Source organism: Hippocampus zosterae, chromosome 3 (genome assembly GCF_025434085.1).
Source record: "Hippocampus zosterae strain Florida chromosome 3, ASM2543408v3, whole genome shotgun sequence".
Lineage (NCBI taxonomy): Eukaryota > Metazoa > Chordata > Actinopteri > Syngnathiformes > Syngnathidae > Hippocampus > Hippocampus zosterae.
This window is the reverse complement of record NC_067453.1, coordinates 24967805-24987005: the sequence shown is the minus strand read 5'-3', so window position 1 is coordinate 24987005 and position 19201 is coordinate 24967805. Positions and strand designations below refer to the sequence as shown.

General features: G+C 43.4%; 1 protein-coding gene and 1 long non-coding RNA gene across 4 annotated transcripts in view; both read right to left on the bottom strand.

The window, feature by feature from the left end:
* LOC127597572 (PDZ domain-containing RING finger protein 4-like) overlaps positions 1-19201 on the bottom strand; it is a 117985-nt gene that overhangs the window by 11578 nt on the left and 87206 nt on the right. For 2 of the 3 annotated variants that reach the window (XM_052060696.1, XM_052060698.1), the window contains exons 2-4: positions 7544-7797; positions 5809-5911; positions 1255-1353 (exon numbers count right to left, since the gene is read on the bottom strand). In XM_052060696.1, coding sequence (XP_051916656.1) covers positions 1255-1353; positions 5809-5911; positions 7544-7797 — 456 coding nt within the window. The remainder of the gene's footprint in view (positions 1-1254; positions 1354-5808; positions 5912-7543; positions 7798-19201) is intronic. The other variant, XM_052060697.1, reaches the window with a different exon arrangement.
* LOC127597617 (uncharacterized) lies at positions 1900-2934 on the bottom strand. The gene is made up of 2 exons (XR_007961690.1): positions 2723-2934; positions 1900-2214 (listed from the first exon to the last, which is right to left on the bottom strand). It is a non-coding gene; the product is annotated as an uncharacterized LOC127597617 (long non-coding RNA).

Genomic DNA, 19201 nt, shown 5'->3' with positions numbered 1-19201 from the left:
GTTTGCATTGTTTCCCCCTTGCAGGCGTGGGTTTTCTCCGGGTGCTCCGGTTTCCTCTCACATTCCCAAAAAAAAAAAAAAAATGCATGACAGGCTAATGGAACGCTCTAAATCAGAGGTCCCCAAACTCCAGCCTGCGGGACGGATACGGCCCATCTCTACATTTTGCCTAACCCCATGAAAGATTCAAGAGATGCATTTCTTTCTTCTTTCTTTTCCAGTCTGGCCACGCCATTGAGACTTGGACATGCATAGAATGTAACATTCTATTTCACCCTTCTGTACGCTCTGCCCTATCTGAAACCCCTCCTTCAAAAAACAAAAAACAAAAAAAAACCCCCCAACAAATTCCGACCCGGAGTCAAGTCAAGCGAACTTCTCTACACTTCATCAAAATGCAGCACGATCGTCTTAACCAACTTTTTTTTTCTTCCCTCCCCCTCTCTCCAACAAATGCTGCCAGCAGCTGTCAGAGCGCGATTTTATATTCCGCTCGGCTTTCAACTTCAAACGAACGCAGACAAAAGTTACAAGAAATGGATACAAGAAGACCGCGACTCGCGAAAGTGAGTCTATGCATTCATCTTGGTTCAAGCGACTCAGACAAAAGCTCGACATCATTTTGAGAGATATATAATAATGTTAAACTGACGCTTTCCGGTACACGAACAGGTCCAAATATTGTATAAGTCCGCACAGCCAAATAGCGGACGTGCCTCAAGCGTGTGGTTGACTCAAAGTAAGACCGATAGTTACTTAAGTCTATCTGAATGAAAATAAGATACTGTATACAGCATGTGTGCCACTGTTATTCGAGTTTAGGAAATAATTCTCGAGAAGCAGAAGGAGAGAAATGTGGTTTCCGTTTCTACAAGGATTTAAAAGTGATTTAATATATTTTTAATGGCTGAATAGGAATATGGTCTCTGCCAAATGTGGGAAAACAATCAGTTGTCATAGCTTAGCTTAGCGACGTCGCTAAGATCCGTCCCATTCTATCTGCTAGTGACGCAGAACTTCTCTTCGTTCACAATACACGAGAGCCCAAAACAAGTCTGCAGGTTCTTGAGCATTTTCCTATTCGGGCTCCAGTGGAATGCCCTAATCACGAAAAGGACACCGCCTACCTCGGTAGAAATGCTTTCAACACGACTTCAGACTTGTTTGAACAGCATGTTCGCCTGCCGCTTCCTCTGTTTGTAACCCCCTCCCTCCTCTCCTTCCCAGATCATTTTTAATTTTCCGCGTACTCACCTCGCTGACGTAGATCGCAACGTCCTCTTCCTCGTCCGTCCTGTAGCACAGAGTCAGGCCAAGCTTTTCTTGGTTGCTGAGTCGGCACAATTCCACTTCCTGTGTCAAGGGAGAGAGGAGGAAGAAAAATTTTGAGCATATGTTGCCCAGGGTGTTGTGCAGATGAAAGAAACTGCGGTTCTTCAGCAATTCTTTGAGGTCGAAGTGAAACGGGAGTACCCGGAGAAAAGCACGCAGGCACGGGGAAAACATGCAAACTCCACACTTTGAAGTTCCCACTGAGTCGTAGTCCTGGAAAAGATTTTTGGGGACGAGACAGTACACTGCTTGTCGTGTTAGCATTTGCGACTGTAAAGAATTGCGTGCGGTCTGAAATAAGTGGTATCGGTGGAATGCCTAGCTGGAAATAAAGAACCCCACGGGGGCGGGGGAGTGCTCATCTTTAGTCTTGCTTTAAAAACTTGGCGCAGCGAAGATCAAACGCTTCGGCAAGTTTGAGTCTTCAAGTTGAAACAGAAAATTCCAACTGACTTTGAACATACTGGAAAGAAAACTTCCCATCTGACTTTCGGGAGCCGGAAGGCGTTTGATCACGAGAGACGCTCTCATGCGCGGGGAATTGAAATGTCACAAGAGATCAAGTGCTTGCTTTTTTTTTTTTCCCCTCCTGAGTTGGCGCCAAATATAGACCCTTAAACCATAAATACGATCAAATTATGCAAATGCAAGCAGGCGTACATACGCTATACACCGCACTAAATAATTCTTCACCTCCCTCTGGTGAGGCATCAACACACAATTGACTTACATGAGGCACACACATCTGCATCGAGCCGTCATTCAAGTTGCCGGGCCCAAAGCAGAACTCGAATCGGCCGATTGTCATACCCGCGTCCGATTTCTCAAGTGGCAGACATGGACGACAGCTACAAGTACAAGTTTGAAACCCAATTTGAAACCCTAACCCCAGTTCCAAACCTTAATTTGAAACCTTAACCCCAGTTTGAAACCCTAATGTGAAAGCCTAACCCTTGTATGAAACTTTAACCTTAGTTTAAAAGCCTAAATTGAAACTCCAACCCGAGTTTAAAACCCTACTTTGCAAGCCTCATTTCAGTTTGAAACCGTCAGATTAAACCCTACCCCTAATTTGAAACCCTAGCATCGTTTTAAACCCTAATTTGAAACCTTAACGCCAGTTTGAAATTCAAACAAAAATTTAAAACCGTACTTTGAAACGCTCACCCTTGTTTCAAATCCGAAGTTGAAAGCTCAGTTCTTATTTAAAACGTTACATTGAAACCCGCACCCCAGTTTGAAACCCTATTGTGAAATCCTAATCCGAGTTCGATATTCTAATTTGATAGCCTATCATAATCTTAAACCCTAATTTGAAACCTCAACTCCAGTTTGAAACGGTAACGCTAATCTAAAACCCTAACTTTAGTTTAAAAACTTACTTTGGAACCCTACCCCGAGTTTGAAACACTAATTTGAAACCCAAGGTACAGTTGTGAACCGTAACCCTAGCTTAAAACCCTACTTTGGAACTCCCATGTGGGTGCGGCGAACGGGACTTTTGCACAGATTTTCAACACTGTGGAGTGGGCGGTACCGATGTTTTGGTAAGGTACCTTTTCAGAGAGGAAGTGCTGCCTCAATGGGTGAAATATTTTATTTTCGTCCCCCGGTCGGACGGGTGATAACAAAATGCACAAGCTGATTCTTTTGAAGGTTAATACTGACTAACCTTGATCTACTAAGACGTTTAGAGTATCCGCAAGCAAAAGGCACAGCTGCTCGCTCAAATCTTCGAGCTCTTCAGTTTCCGACACATTGCCCACATTTTTCTCATGACCTGCGAGCACACACCTTCAAACCAAATCAAACAAAGCTGCAATCTCTTCCTGAGTGCCTCTGCGGATCTGACAGCTTCAAATCTTGCTGCTAGGAGTGCCACGAAAAAGAAATGTGTCATCTCGATACCGCCATATGCTTCCACGCCGTCCCCGATGTTGGCAGAAATATGACCCCGGCTCATCTCGTGACGTTGCGGAGGCGGTAAGACGCGCTCCAGATCACAACGCGGCACACCTCGCATGCTAATACGACGCGAGAAGGATGTTGAAATCGCTGCAAGGTCTCCATCCGTCTCAGAATAACGCGCACAAATTGGCTGGGAGCGGGCGCGACATCACACCTCTTTGCCTCATCGACGCAAGTTAGGCGTGAGAACAAACTACAACTTCCTCCTGTGGAAATAAATCAATTAAAAACTCATTCAATCCCAGCGTTTTACTGGGTTTTGACTGATCTTGCAAAGCCTGTAGAATATTTGGTTCTAATGCTTTATAAACATGAGCCTACACCAAAATAAAGTTGGGACTTTCAGCAGGAAAAACATGGTTACTATGTTTTTCCATTCTTCACCAATCGGCATTACAAAATGGCCAAGTTTCATGGAAATGGTGATTCCTGGGCAAAAAAACTGAGAAAAAAGAGCTTTTTGTTAAAGCGTGCATTTCTCAATCACGTTAGGCACAACTGCCACCTACTGGTCGCTTTTTTTTTTACATGATTTACAATGCAAACGGCTTATTCGCATTCACAGATTGCATCAGACCCTCCTCCTCTCTATGACGCAAAAATAAAAGATTTAGACGTACAAGTTCGTCCTTGGTAGGCGGGGGCCTTATTTAAAAAAAAAAAAACGTACAGGTACGTTTTGTGGAATGAAAGAGTTAAAGGCGAGGGCTGATAGGATCCAGGAAGAAAAACGTTGGGAATCCTCAGGAAAAAGCGACATGAAAGTCCAGGAGAGCTAAAAATAGTTATATGGGTCGAAATTGTATTTTGTCCTGATTTGGAATTGATTGAACTATATGACTGGCTGCTGACAGAGTTGAGTAAATAAAATGTTACACGCCTCAATAAAGTTTACTCCCTACAATTAACGTTTTTTTTCTCTCTCTATACGAGATTAGCACCCGGCGCAGAGATAAGAGTTGACAGTAAATTAAACTGTGGCGGTGGGACGATCTAGTGCGAAAATGTTGGGCCCGCCATCAAGGGCGCACTGCGGGCTGTCATCATAATGGCGCCTTTGATGAGCAGTAATTGAAAAAGCGGCAACAAATGCACTGAGATTGCGAGGGGAAACCCGTCAACAAGGGCAAAAGTCATTTTCCCTGTGGTCAGTCATCACAGCTCTTGACAAAAGATGGTCAAGATCCCTTTTTTATTTTTGCTCTTTCTCTCCAAATACCACAAACAAAATGTAGCCGGCAATAATGCTCGCTTGTTTGGTGGAATGGTTTTTACACGCACCGCATCAACGATCGTAAACCAAAGTAAGCATCAATTATTGCTGGAGTTGATTGCCTCCTGACAGCAGCTCATGATCACGTTGCAATTTTAACGTGGAAATAAGCGACACGTTGAGAGCTATTTATTTAACGGGATGTCGTTTATGATTGGGATCGTACTACTTTGGGGATTGAACTCGATTTGACGGTCGTCATCCGCTCGCAATGTTCGGCCTGCGCTTGCGTGCCTTTTCTTAAAGGTACTGACATTGCAAAAACAATTATAAATTTTAAAAAAAGATGATACAAGAGTAGGTAGGGGTACCTTTGGTTGAGGTCGGTGACTTAAGGTTCTCTCTCTCTCTCTCTCTCTCTCTCTCTCTCTCTCTCTCTCTCTCTCTCTCTCTCTCTCTCTCTCTCTCTCTCTCTCTCTCTCTCTCTCTCTCTCTCTCTCTCTCTCTCTCTCTCTCTCTCTCTCTCTCTCTCTCTCTCTCTCTCTCTCTCTCTCTCTCTCTCTCTCTCTCTCTCTCTCTCTCTCTCTCTCTCTCTCTCTCTCTCTCTCTCTCTCTCTCTCTCTCTCTCTCTCTCTCTCTCTCTCTCTCTCTCTCTCTCTCTCTCTCTCTCTCTCTCTCTCTCTCTCTCTATATATATATAAAATAAAACTAGTACAGACTAAACTAAGACAAAGCATTTTCGGAAAAACTCAAAAAGAACTTGCTGAAAAGCAAAAATTTCTCTCTCGCTCTCTCTCTCTCTCTATATATATATATATATACATATATACACATACACATACATTTTTAGCTAGTTTTTTTTAGCTAGTTTCCAATATGTTCGTTTGTATTCAAGTTTTTTTTCCAAAAATGCTTTATTTTAGTTTCATACAAATAAAGCTGTATTGTATTGTATTCTCTTTAGCGTAGCTCCATCTAGTGGATGCATAACGCAACTGCAGCCACTATTGTAGCGTCTATTCTATGAACCACATAATGCGGTGTGCCATATATATGGAAACAGTACTAAAATAGGCCATTCATTGAAGGTGCGCCTTATACTTCGAAGCGCCTTATAGTGCGGGAAAATACGGTAATTAATCATTAAATTTATGCAAGAATTTTTCCCTTCATCACCTCCACAGATCCAAATAACTTTTTTTTGCAAATATGACTATTACATCAAAATTGTATCAAAATTGACCCAACGTAAAAACATGGTGTTTTAATTCGCAAAGACGACTCGGAATTGTTACCTCATATTCCAACTCTTCCGTCCTGTCAGCGTCGACGGGAAGTGGCGAGAGGTAGTCGGTGCCTTCGTAGTAATCCTGCTCCATCGTGTGTAGGGAGTGACAGCTGTCGGGGGAGGTCAGGAAAACACAAAGAGGCGGACATAAGTTGCATTTTCTTTCAAAGCCCTTTCAACGGCGCCAAGTGACAGAATTTCCTGTCGCCTTTGTCTTGGCTGCGATACGACGAAGAAAGACGGCATCGAGGGCTGTCACTGCGGCTTGAGTGTGTGCGATAAAAGTAAAGCCGCTCACTAATAACAGCTCATTTCCGTGATTTGCCTGCTGCTCTTGACTGGTTATTCCCTCCCACCTCCCTCCACCCTCTCGCACACTCTCATTGTTCAGCACCAGCCTATTATCATGCCGTCAACTTGTGAGAGGCAGCATCAGGACCACACAAGATTTTTTTAATTGAGCATTCGGAAAACAATCGGGGCCAATCGTTGTTGCGGTATGCCGCTTTTGGTGCCCCCGTCGGCCTGAGTTCTGCATGACAACAACACAGCCTTTGCTTTGAGATGACATCGGCTATGCCAAGCGTCCAACGCCTCCAGCGCCCCCCCAAAAGAGACGAGGAAAAGTGACAACAGTGGCGCTAGCAGCGTTCTTATTTCCTGCACGGTGACGGGAAAAGGGCCAAGATTTGGCCTGCTAATACTCGACTCAAATTGATGGTTTCATATACTGTACGTATCGGGTGTATTATAGGAGGCATCACTGTATCTTTCTTATTTGAGCAATACATTCAAGTGTCAATAATTTTGTGAATCAACCACAAGTAAAGGACAAATAAAAAGAAAAGTTCCTCTTGTTCCATTCCCGGGAGATGAAACCTACTTTTTAAAATATGCTAAACTTTTCCCGCTTGTTACTTTGTGATGCGCGGAACACAAAATCACCGCGATGCCAGGGGAAATAATGACTCCTGTTTCTTTTGTTGTTGTTGTTTTTCAAGGAAAACCTCTTGCTGATACTCTCATTGATTTGCATGTAAATATTTGCATCATTAACTTTGGTGATAAATAACATCACTACTTCTCTGTGCTCCCTAGTTGGATGACAATTGAAGATTATGTTGTGCAAAAAGTTGCGTACAGAGTATTGGTATTGTTTCATTTTCAATTGTACAAGGTAGCTCAACTTATTTTCTCAATCTAATATTGTGTCCTGTGGCAATATAAGCACAGAAGCCAGCAAAATAAAGAGTAGCGATCTTGCACCAACGGAAAAACAGTTTGCATCTCACTTTTTCTTTCATCAGTAAGCAGTAGAATGGTTGGCTCCACCAAAAAAAATGCCGGCTTCTGACCAAAGCATAGGGAAAAACGAGCTTTTTTGGGGGGCGGGTGTGAAAAGAAGCATGTCTGTTAATATTAAAGCAGCTATTTAAAACATACAACTCAAAACATGACATGAGTGACTCACACTTAACTAATGGCTTGCGTGTGGCTTTTTTACATGCCGTTCACCATTCAGTCCAATAACCTTTTTACTAACTACCACAAAATATACACCACTTATATATATAAACTCAGTTTGAATGCCTGATACCTAAACGACCTAATTTTTATCTTCAACTCAAAAGCTGTGCTAAACTCACACCATTCAAATGTTTTTTGACACGTTTTTTAGGTGACAAGTGGTCTCAAGTAAAGTTCAAATGTCCTAAAGTGAACATGTAGAAACGTGAGCCCACCTGTCGCTAAGCAAGAAGGGACAGATGTCCGGCACGGGAGGCGTCGTAGGCCGCAGCTTAGCCAGGGCCACGATGTGTTCGAAGGTGATGTCGGTCTGAGTGCACACATCCACCACATGGATTTCCTGAGGTGGGCCATGGGGTCGGCCACTGGGGGTCCGCCGGATGACTTGAACCACGAGGGGGTCCTTGGCGGGGAGGAAGCTCTCCAATGTCTCCTCATGGCTGGATTTGGACAGCTCTCTGCCATTGACCTTCATGAGAAAAGGAACAACGTACCCGTGAAAACCATGAGAATAGCCAACTTGCACAAAATTAAGAAAATAGTTGGAAATCATCAACTAAATTTTTTCATAAGCTGGGAATCTAACACAAAAACATTAACATTATTGTTATCTTGTCTGACTTCATGTGTTGCTGCACCGTTTGTGCTCATATAGCATTTACTCGATTGTGACAAAAGAAATCCAAGGGATGCGAAAACCAGGTTGACACGACACCACTCGAGACATTCGAAGCCCTACGCTCTTGAAGCCGTCTTTCTTAAATCCCTCATATTGCCATGAAAGGAGCAGAATTTTCCGTCAGACTGAAGACCATTTGCGCTACAGCTGGAACAGGTAAAGAAAATCATCGCTTCATTTAGCCGCAGCTATTTCTCTGGAAGAGACGCCGTGTGAGTTGGTTTGTGGCGCATCTCGAAGATGTGAAAGTGGAGATGATTATTTAGGTGAACCGTAGCGTTGCATAATTACACTTGATGTATTTTAATTAGGCCTGCTCGCACTGATCGACGAAAGTGAAGAAAAAAAAAGTCCATATAAAATGTTCATATTACAGGCTTCAGCTCACCCCAGCTAGCGATCAGAAGAATATGTGCGTGTTTGCCGGGAAGAAGGACTTTTGACAGAAGGCTTCCTTAGAAGTCTAAATCTGTCATTTGCACACTTGGTAAAAATCTCATTTAACACAAATCTATAATATTGATCAGTCTCCATGTGAATGTTTTATTTTTACAAATGATTGACTGATCTAAAGCCTTGAAAATGGCTTGTCCTCTCTGACACTGCAATATTATAATGGCGTGACAAACTTGCCATTTTTTTGCGGGGCCGGGGGGGCTTACTTAAAAATGATGGTTTTGGAGTGACGAGGATCCCACTTCAACTATAAAAAATATATGTCGCAAACGTCAAACTAAAAAGATCAAAACGTCTAACGGACCGCTAACAAGTTCTGAGCGCAAAAGAGATAGCCGCTAACTAATTAGCTGCTCTAAAATTGAAACATGATCAAAGATGGTGTCTAATTTTTACACATCTTAACCATAAACTATTTTCCCTCCCATATATTAAAATACATTGAACCACATAATAATATGGACTGTTATTTCTTCTTTTTTTTTTTTTCCCCTGTAGCTATGTTAGCATCTGTGACGCAACGAGATGTGGAGGTGACGCCACGCTGCATGAATGCAGTGTTTGTATTTTCTTGGTCCAAAAAAGGAACAAGTAAACCTGAAATTAAACATTCCCCAAGACAGAATAATTAGCCAAAAAGAATATCAGCTGTAGGGGACTGTCATAAATTCAGTACCTCAACAGTATCGGCAACAAAAGGTGTTTGATTGAAAAAAGGCAGAATAATTACCTGGCTGTAAAGTCAGCGAGTGATGCCATGTAACCCCCCCCCAGACAAATCATATGCAACTCCCTCGGCTCTCGTGCTCCGGCCCTGACCTTTATTTGTAGTGATGCTGCATTAATCACCTGAGCAGCAGATAAACTGGGTCAGCCACTCCAGCAATGCGGAGCACCAACATAGCAGTAGCATCTTTCATTGCCGCTCCTTTCAAGCTACTCAGCAATTATTAAAAATGCAATATGTCCATGATGTGCTACATTTTCAGTAAAATGAGGCTTTCTTACAATTCGCCGATATAGTACATGCCCCCACCCCCATAGCACCACCCTCCATTTACTGCTTGGCCTGCGGCCTAATCTTGGAATTTTGTGGCGGGAGACTGGCAACAAAGGAGCAGACAAATGAGGCAACCCGTGGCGTATGACAGTCTCGCAGAAAAAAAAAATGATCCCATTGACCCACCCCACCCTCTGGAGAGCTCGGCCTGCTTGCTTCGGTTCCTCGCTAGCCCCGCATCCTTAAATCCGACATCAGGTGGTGCTTCTTCCATTTTTCCATTTTTTTTCTCCATCATCTGTACCCTTGTGAGCCAGTTGGAACAATAATCCTCAATCAACACATGAATAATAAGTGCTGCGTGAAGGAGTCGCACGGTGGATCTCAATGAAGCTAACACACAGATTCTCTATAGGGGTGAGGTCACGGTGTGATTTTCCTCCCTTTGTATTTTGGTAGTTACTGAGAGCCCAAATGTTTTACGATCATTTTAACGAGATTATCATGACATCAAAGGATCCGTACTTTTGGCACATTTTACTTGGGTGGTGTGCCATGATATTTTTCCAATTTAAAATACGTGCCCTGGCTCTAAAAACTGCAGGCTTGCCATCTCACTCCCCACAATTGTTGCCCAAAAAAACCAAACAGTCATCCACAAGGCACCCATTTGGACCAACCAAAGCAGCACAGCACAGTTCGCTGCACACAAATGGCTCTTGAACAGCTGCTCTCCTACTACCATGCGATTTCTTTAATACACCCTCATCAGAACAAACGCATTGGCTTTCAGAGTCATATTATTGAATAGCATCATGATTTCCATTCCTTTCGTCAGGCATTGGGCTATTTTGTGTTTTTATGTTATAATTTTTTTTTCCAGAGCATTCTCATTCAATGATGAAACCAAGACTTGTGGTTTTTTTTGTTTTAGCAGTCGAACAGGTCTTATCTGGGAAACGAGTCAACCTGTCTGAGAATGATTTCAGTGATGTAAACAGAGTGAAAAGAGAAACAGGGGTTGGGGTGACACAGTGAAAAGAGAAACGGGGGGTAGGGGGGGGGGGGGAGTAATTTCACTTAAATCCTTTGTGAGCATCTCGGTGGTCAAAGTGAACCAGGAATTTCGAAAAATGGTGGTGGTGGTAGTGGGGCGAGGGGGTTGGGGGGGGGCGCTCTTCATTGAATGTGGATTTTTGGAAGATAGGAGCCAAGCCCTGCTGCGAATAGCAAAAAAACAAACAAAAAAACCCCCTCTTTTGTAATATTATGATGTCTGTTGTATCTAAAAAAAAAAGAAAAACAATTCAAGCAACAATAAAACCATCTCAGTGGACCCCATTTCACAACCTGCATCAAAGGATCAACTCCGAGTGTGTTTTGCTTCTCCCTTTCAACTTTTTTTTTGCAGCCCTTTTTTCTAAAGGGATGCCGGTAAGAGGTAAGAGAAAAGTGAGAAGATCCAACAGAGGTATAGTGTAAAGACCTGCATTCTGAACACACACGCACACGCGCGCACACCAAAAAAACTCGAGGAGTGTACATAGTCTGGCATTGTCATTGCCAGGAACGTGGGTGGCACAACTAGTGTCGTGTTTGTTGGAGAATGTTGATAGTTTGTGTTCCCATTTCTATTGGTTTGGAACAACTCAGACAGGCACATTTTTATGAATGGTTGTTATCCTTTTTTATCGGTCTGGTGCATGTGAGTCTATGTTAGTTTTTTGTGATCTTGTACAAACAAATGGACTGCATCATTAGCTTCTTGGGCTAACGCTAATCACTCAAATGTCTTTCAAATTTCAGTGCCTATTTGTGGTTTGTAATTTCACTGACAGTATTTGCATTTTGTATGGCGACAAGGTCCTATCTGAATAGGAATTGATCTCGAGGAAGTAGACTCGCACTTCTTGCCCATGGCAGGTCACATTTGCTGACTGAATATTTTCAGAGATGAAGTAGGATCTCTACAGTTGTTTGTTTCATGACTTACAAAATCATTTATTTGTCATTGTTTATACTGTATTCCACGTTCATGTTTTAACATCTAGAAATGCTTATACTGTATTATGCATCGTGGCCGGCGGCCATTTTACTGGACATGCTTACAGCGAACTATCGCTGTAACGTGCAGATTCGTTATGTCCCTGGAGGTACGTTGTAACGAGGTTCGACTGTACATACCTTAGCTAAACTTGTTACAATTTATTGAATTGAAAAATTACAAATGTTCTCAATACATTAAAAATAATCAAAACAGGTTAGCGTGTTAGCTAGGCCCTCGAGGTTCGACTGTACACTGAAGTACACTGAAATATGCATCGTACACTCAAATGACCGCTGCAAATCAACTCATCTGTGAACCACGTATTTTTAAAAGTAATGCAAGACAAGTTTGAAATGATATGAGACTGGGGATCGTAGTTTGTGGTGTATTTTAACAGCTAAGATAGACAATTTGGGTGGTGGCACGATCGTCATCCCTGTCCTACGTCTCCCGTCCCCTTCTTGCATTCGTAAGCTCATGCGGGCAATAACGCAGCTGTTGTGCTGATACAGTGCAGATGCTAAACGGCTCCAAGTATTCCACATGTGGAGTTAACTTATCCAATCGCTCCGGAATCAAACCGTTATTCATGAGGAGTCATTTGGCAACACGTGCGAGCCAGCAGAGGATCAGGTGGATGAACGGAGGCCAAGACGCATCTGCCGGCTGTTTGCACAAGAATATTCAGCAGCTGTAGCCTGGAGTGGGTAGGGATGGGGGTTCGAAACATTGATTCATCTCACTCACAGTTTTGAAACCAAACTGATTCGGTGCCTCTTCTTCAGTATACCTTGGGGGCGCAGCTCATGACTGTATTTCAAACTTTGCAGACAATTTACAATTAAGATTGACTTTCTGGCTCGGTTCATGACATGTCAGAAACGAGGCAAAGGTCTTGATCCTTTTTCTCCAAAGTAAAAGCAGATTTTCAACACAAATACATACATCTATATGACAGTTTAGAGGCTGAATATTTTGAGGATTTTGGATAATTTTAAAATAAACAACGTCTCCGAATGATGAACCGATTCGTAATCGATTAAAATAATTCTCAATTCAACTGATAAATGGATTCGCTGTTGATAGGATTGCTTGTTTTTTTTCTTTCCCTAAAGCGATGGAGCCTTTGCCTCATTTTTGAAAACTGTACTATGTTGGAAGTGGTACACATATCTATCCATCTACAAGCCTGAACAGGATAACCCGCATAGATCACGGACGGACTCGCCACGGATGTAACGGATTGTCTTCCACTGTCCAAGAATAACTCCTCATCAGAGACCGAGGTCAGAACGCAGTGACAGAGGCAGTAAAATGTCTCCAGTTCATCTCTCAAGATGTCAACAGAAGCCACCTTGGACGCCGCCCCGCCCCCTCGGTTTCCTTGTCAAGATGCGCCGACGCAGACGTCGGCTCGCAAAGGATCGCTGACGGAAGTGATGGATGGACTCATTCTGTGCGGCAGGCCCCCCATCCCCGGGGCGCAAGACTCGGTGAGTCCATTAGCTCTTAACGCTTCCGAATTAACTGCATATATTACTTTGCAGATTTGAATACTAATAAATTGTTTGCCATTCCGATGTCCGGGAGGATGCAGGCTCGTCCGCATCTGGAACGAATGAAGCAAGGTTAGCGTTACTCACAACCAAAAGAGGAGGCAGTGGAAAGAGGGTACTTATTAGCCAACTAGCGTGACCTTGGCTTTGCCGCTTAGTACAGTGGTACCTCTACTTACGAAATTAATTCGTTCTGGAAGACATTTCTTGAACTAGAACATTTTGTAAGTAAAGACGTGTTTTCCATGTAAATGTTCTAATCCGTTCCAAGCCCGCCCAAAATTCAGACTAAAGCATAAAAAAGCATTGACATGTGTATCTATTTTACACACATTGACACATACGGTAGAAGTCCCTCTTAGCCAATGGGATGTCAGCATGATGCTCAGTAATAGCCAATGGCAGAGCAGGGATGAGTATGTTGCGTTCAGGTAAACTCGGAGCTGCGAGTAGCGGCCCATACTGTATTTTTACCTTTCGTAACTTGAAATTTCTTTCGGAACAAGAGGCAATACTTTCCTGTTGAAACGTTTCGTGACTTGAAAATTTTGTATTAAGAGACGTTCATAATTAGAACCCCCCCACCCCACAACACACACACACACACACATACACAATGTTTCCGCATGCCGGCACCTGCTGCGTGTGTGAGTGGCAGCCTGCCAAGTGCAAAGTGAACGCAGGCAGATCGAGGTAAGTTGAACATGTAGGTCACCCAACCTCGGGAGCGCGACGGTGGAAGCGGCAATTACATACCAGGACTTCACAATTTTAGGGGGAAAATAAAAGGCCAACATGACCCCGCAGTGTCGCCACCCACTCAGTCGTGTGAAAAATTACTCCGCTGTAAAATATCCACACTAAAAAAAGCATCATAGAGAATGTCAAGAAATAAAGTGGTGAAATGTAGTTCAGTTGAAAGTCAATCACACACAAACGCACACAGTTCAGTTGCATTCATGCGTTGACATGGATCCTAAAGGGGCGTGGCCTAGTGAGTAACTTTTCTCTCCGAGATGAACAAGACAACCATTGGTTGGAGAAATCAATTGTACTGAATTTTTTTTAAACAGAGAATGCACTGGCCCTTTTCCAAACACTTTCTTTGAATCATTCCGAGGTAGTTTCATTCAATAAATCTGTCTGCAGGAAACACACGGTCATGACTCGTGCAGCCAAAGTGGTCGGATGTCACGCAACAGAAAATTGCCTCCGTACGAGCTTACCTTCAAACCCCTCTGAGATGCTTTTTTGTTTAACCATGCTTCATTTTGTTTTCGTGTGGCTTCATTTGGGAAATGGCAGCATGCAGATAAGAGCCAATGAGAAGGGGGAGGATATAGTTGCACAAAAAAGCAAGGGGGACAGGGAGACATTCATATGCGGTGCGCCTTGAAGCTCCCGGGGAAAACCTTTTGGAGTTTTCATCATCTGCCTCAGACGTTGTCCTCCCCCTGCCATTCACGTCGTCGCGGAGAATAAACAAGACAAATACTTTTGGGAGCTTGGCGTGGCAAATAAATAAATAAATTGTAAAAAAAAACCTTCCCATTTGGCCTCGCTATTGTCTGTTGTTGTTTTTCCCCACCTGAGTCTAAGCAACAACGGAGCAGGGAAGAGTGGAAAAGCGTCGCTGCGTGCTTCCCGCTGCTTGCCCATGAGTCGGTTTTGTGAAAACAATCAACCGGTTTTCCGTTGCGTCCTTGAACGTCACACTCAAGTTGTATTAAAAAAACAACAAAAAAAAACGAACGTAAGTGATTGGCTGGCAAACTGTTGAGTTTTTTTTTGTTCGTTTTTTTTTTTTTTTTACATTGGGAGGGGTTAATTGTGGGTATGATGCACTGGTCTTTTACATTGCAAGCAGTTGAGGAGTACTATTGAGCAACACTACCAGCAGAGAGTAGTGGTGCCGCATTTTTGCGGGGGAACATCGACGGGCGACAGATTTTTAGTCAATTGGAAAAACCTTTCAAACAGGGAACATGAACGTACCTTCATCTTTGTGTATGTCAGCGGGATCAAACTCATTTTTGTCGCGGGCCACATTATAGTGACTGTTGCCCTTGGAGTGTCATTATGACTGTAAAGCCATATAAAGAAGTCAACTACTGTATTGAGGGGTTTGGTAACAAGAAAAAAAAATTCTTTAAAAAATTGCTTTTGCTGGCCACATAAAATGATATGGCGGGCCAGATCTGGCCCCGGGGCCTCGAGTTTGACACCAATGGTGTATGTGTTATGATAGAAAAGGTATGAGTGTGTCCTGAATGGAAAAAAGTTGGAAAATATGGCGACGGAACGGTCCTGGTGAGTTGCTGATGCTCCGGTGCTTGTATTTCACAAAATAAGATTATTTTGCAATCAAAAGCCATTCGGAAATGAGGAAGTAGACGATTTTATAGAAGGAAACTATTATGCACCTATTGGAAGTGTTACTAAATATATTTTTTTTTGAACACAAAAATTGACAGGAATTCATGGAGGGTCCCAAAAAGGACTCCAAATGGTCAAGTGTATTTGTGAAGAGCAACCACAGGCCGATATGCTGTACAGTTAAGATGCGGCCCCCGCTTTTTCGTACTCTCTCTGCTTTTGTTTCCTCTCCACACTCCAAATGTCTCATTTTAATAATAGGTGTCAGGATGAGGCACGGGCCGCTCGCTCTTATGACTGCATAAATCACTCTTACACAGTCAGCGTTACCGTCGGAGAAACGCTCCAGTGACATGAAACCGAGAGTGCGCCAGCCAACGCGCCACCAGGGAAACCTGACAAAACCTGCCGACATCTCTTCACAAACCAATATACGAGCCCCACTTGAACCCCTCCAACCACATAAAACGCACTCCCACAGGGCAACTGGGTTATTTTCACATTTTAAAGGCCCCGTGCACGGCCGCTGCCACCGTTTTTGAACCAGCGGAAGATTTGATGAATTCTGCCAATTTTCTTCCCTGAACACCAATCTTGTATATGGCGTGTGCTGCGCCCTCAACGTTTTTTTCTTTTTTTTTTTCATAGGTTGCTTTTTACTATCCAATCGCTTGGTGCAAGGAAGGCTGTTGTAAAAGAGGAGCATTTATTTTTCGTGCTAAATCTGCACGGCAACACGGTGATGGTCATGAAGTGAATGGAAACTGGTCATCCCCTCTAATGCTTTCCCGGTAACCGTCAGCTTTTCCAAAAGCATAGCTCAGTCATTCCCAACGTTAAATGAGTCATTATTTTTACATTCCAAAAACCTTTCAAGTCGCGCTAGCAAATAAATCAATCAATCTAAAACACAAGTGTATGTACTTTCTGTCATCTACTGGGAGAGGTTGAAATTGTTCTGCCCGTCTGCATCGCAAGCATAGGTCGATGAACAAAAACATGATTTGTGGTAAATCAATAATAAATAAATGCCTTTTTTTTTTAGGGCTGGGCGAATGGCATTGGGCCGATACTGGCCTTATTTTAAGATATCGGGTTCCCGGTATCGGACTCCTGGTATCGGGGTAGGGTATAAGCAGTGTGAAAACCTGTCGCGGTATCGGTCTGAGAGAAAGTCTAATTATCATACCAAAAAATGAATAATTTACCACATATTTGAGAATCTTTCATAGGACCCTGGTCGGTGATCGTGGGCATACTTCGTGGGAACCCGGGACAGAGTCCCCGAATTACTTTATGCAGACTTTCCAAAAAGTCAGAGTATCTTATCATTTTTTTAAAAGGTTTGACCCAAAACGTTTTATGACGGTGGGGGGCCGATTTGGGTGGAAATGGACTGTAAGCTTGTCAAAAATGACAGCCAGACATATTTTTACCAGAACAGGACAACTTTAAAAGTACTTGTCGAGCACGAGACACTTGCCGTGTCTCCATTTTGGGGATTAAACCAGCTATAGAAGCAACAAATTCAGAGGCAATCAATAAAACGTGTCAAAACGTACATTTTAGCCTTTGGGGGATTTTCCTTGTTGTGATGGTTGGTTAAGTAGTGCCATTTCTAACGTCACGCATTGTAACAAAAAATACAATATCCATCCATCCATTTGCAGCCGTGCTAACTAGGGACATAGCGACTGACTTCTTGTCAAGCTAGCACTTATACCCCCCCCACCCCAATCGATGTGACACACCCAATCTTCATCCAATCACATCCCACATTTTCCCAATCCGTTTTAATGTGATCCTTCCCCACAGGGATTTTTTTTAAGAAACTGCCGAGTGTGTCAGGTTAGACCACTGCAAACTCGGGTGCGGATAAATTGACATGAAAAGATATTGAAGACCGTCCACCGATCTTCTGCTTCTTCCTCGTCACAAACGGCTTCTTACTCAATGAAGGAGAACGGCCGGATTGGGAAATCTTATGGCGGACATCACCTGGTGGGAAGAGTGCCAAGTTCATAAGCTCGTTCAAGGTTAATGCTACAAGGGGAGTATCGTTGTTGAGGAAATTTCGAGATGCTCATTTAATCTTTGCACTTTTAATTATCATGATCTCCTTTGGCGTCTTTCATCATTTTTTTTTTTTTTGCTTCATGTGGAATGGAGGAGAAAAATCTAATTAGGGGAGAAAAAAAAAAGGTTTTAATTACCGGCACTTGGTGATGGGTTACTGGATGCAGATGTGCATATCAGCATTGTGAGGACTAATGGTGCCGGACCACCTCTTAAAACACGAAATTGAGGCGATGAGATGGAAAATGTCTTTGTTCATGCCACTGTCTTTAAAAATTGCTCCGCGAGCTTCCAAATGAGAGCCGACACAGGTGGCAGATGGCAGATGAGTCGGGCCACCGTCGTTCGGGGACGGTCCCCTCGTGGCGGGCCGGGAGACTTGGAAAATAAAACGCGAGCCACTTTTATTGCTCTTTGCTCAAGATGGCATATGAGGCAATTAAAAGCGGATAAGCACTATTTACACATTTCCAGACGCAATGGTGAGCACAACAAAGACAACCCCCCCCCCACTTCCCCCCCAGAATGGCAGCAGGTGGGGTGTGGGGAGGGGGGCACGTCCAGCTTTGACAGAAAGTAAATAACCAATGGCAAATAATGACCAAGGAGTTACGAGAGGTCAGTGAGGATCCCCCGCGGCTGCTGAATGATCTCCCCGTTAAATATTATCTGGGAGGCTCGTCAGGGCAACACAAAGTGGTCGATGCAAATAAACCCCGGGAATCATATCATTTTGAATTATTGCTGTTGATCACAAAGTCATGAAAGTCGAGTCGATGTTGATGAATCCATTCCCATCCCTGAAAAGTTTTCGTTTGCGATTGGTCTCATCACACTTGTAGCATAATTCGGGACGTATGCTACAGTACAACACACACGTTGCCATATGAATAGCGTTCTTGCTATCATGCAGTGGTTGGCCGCACATGATTGGTCATAATGTTTTGGCGACAAAGATGTGGCTTGGCTTTGCGCCGGTGCTCCCGCTCGCTACCCGATTAGTAGAAATATTGGAAGAGAAGCAGGGGGATCAGAATAGCGGAAGCTAACGCGAGGCTAACCGCTATTCTCATCTGCAACCGTTTTATTTTCCTACTTTGGGACTGAACGCGTTTGAATGAATATTAATTTATTGCCTTGTCGGTCGGCACATTTGTCTGATCAACAGAGCGTTCTGGCGACGGCAGAAGACAGGCCAGTCAAACTTCTTGGCTCGGGGGCCGCATTGACTTTTAAAATTTGTTGACAGTCCATATCAAACATCAACAGAACAAAAGCATAAAAGTACGGTGTTAATATCCTTTTTTTAAATGACAAAAGTGTTGTTGATGACCTATTTTAGCCTGTGCATCGCTGCAGATGGGTTGTGATCAGACCAGTCGAAAAGATTGCCCCCCCCCCTGTTTTCTGCTATTTCAAGTCAACGCGCCACCTGGTGGTGAAATGCCTGTCATTACAAGTCCTATTGAAATGAATGCAATCATTCATATTGAACCTTAATCGTGGACCAACCTTAAAAAGACCAACGGGCCGGATTCGGCCCCCGGGCCGTAGTTTGCGCACTGCTGTGTTAGAAGTTGATAAGACGACAACACAAGATTGCGATGACTCAACTTCAAGCTTTAAAGATCAATGCAGAGTAGTCACGTCGACTTGTCGACTTATCAATTCAACCACTAATTG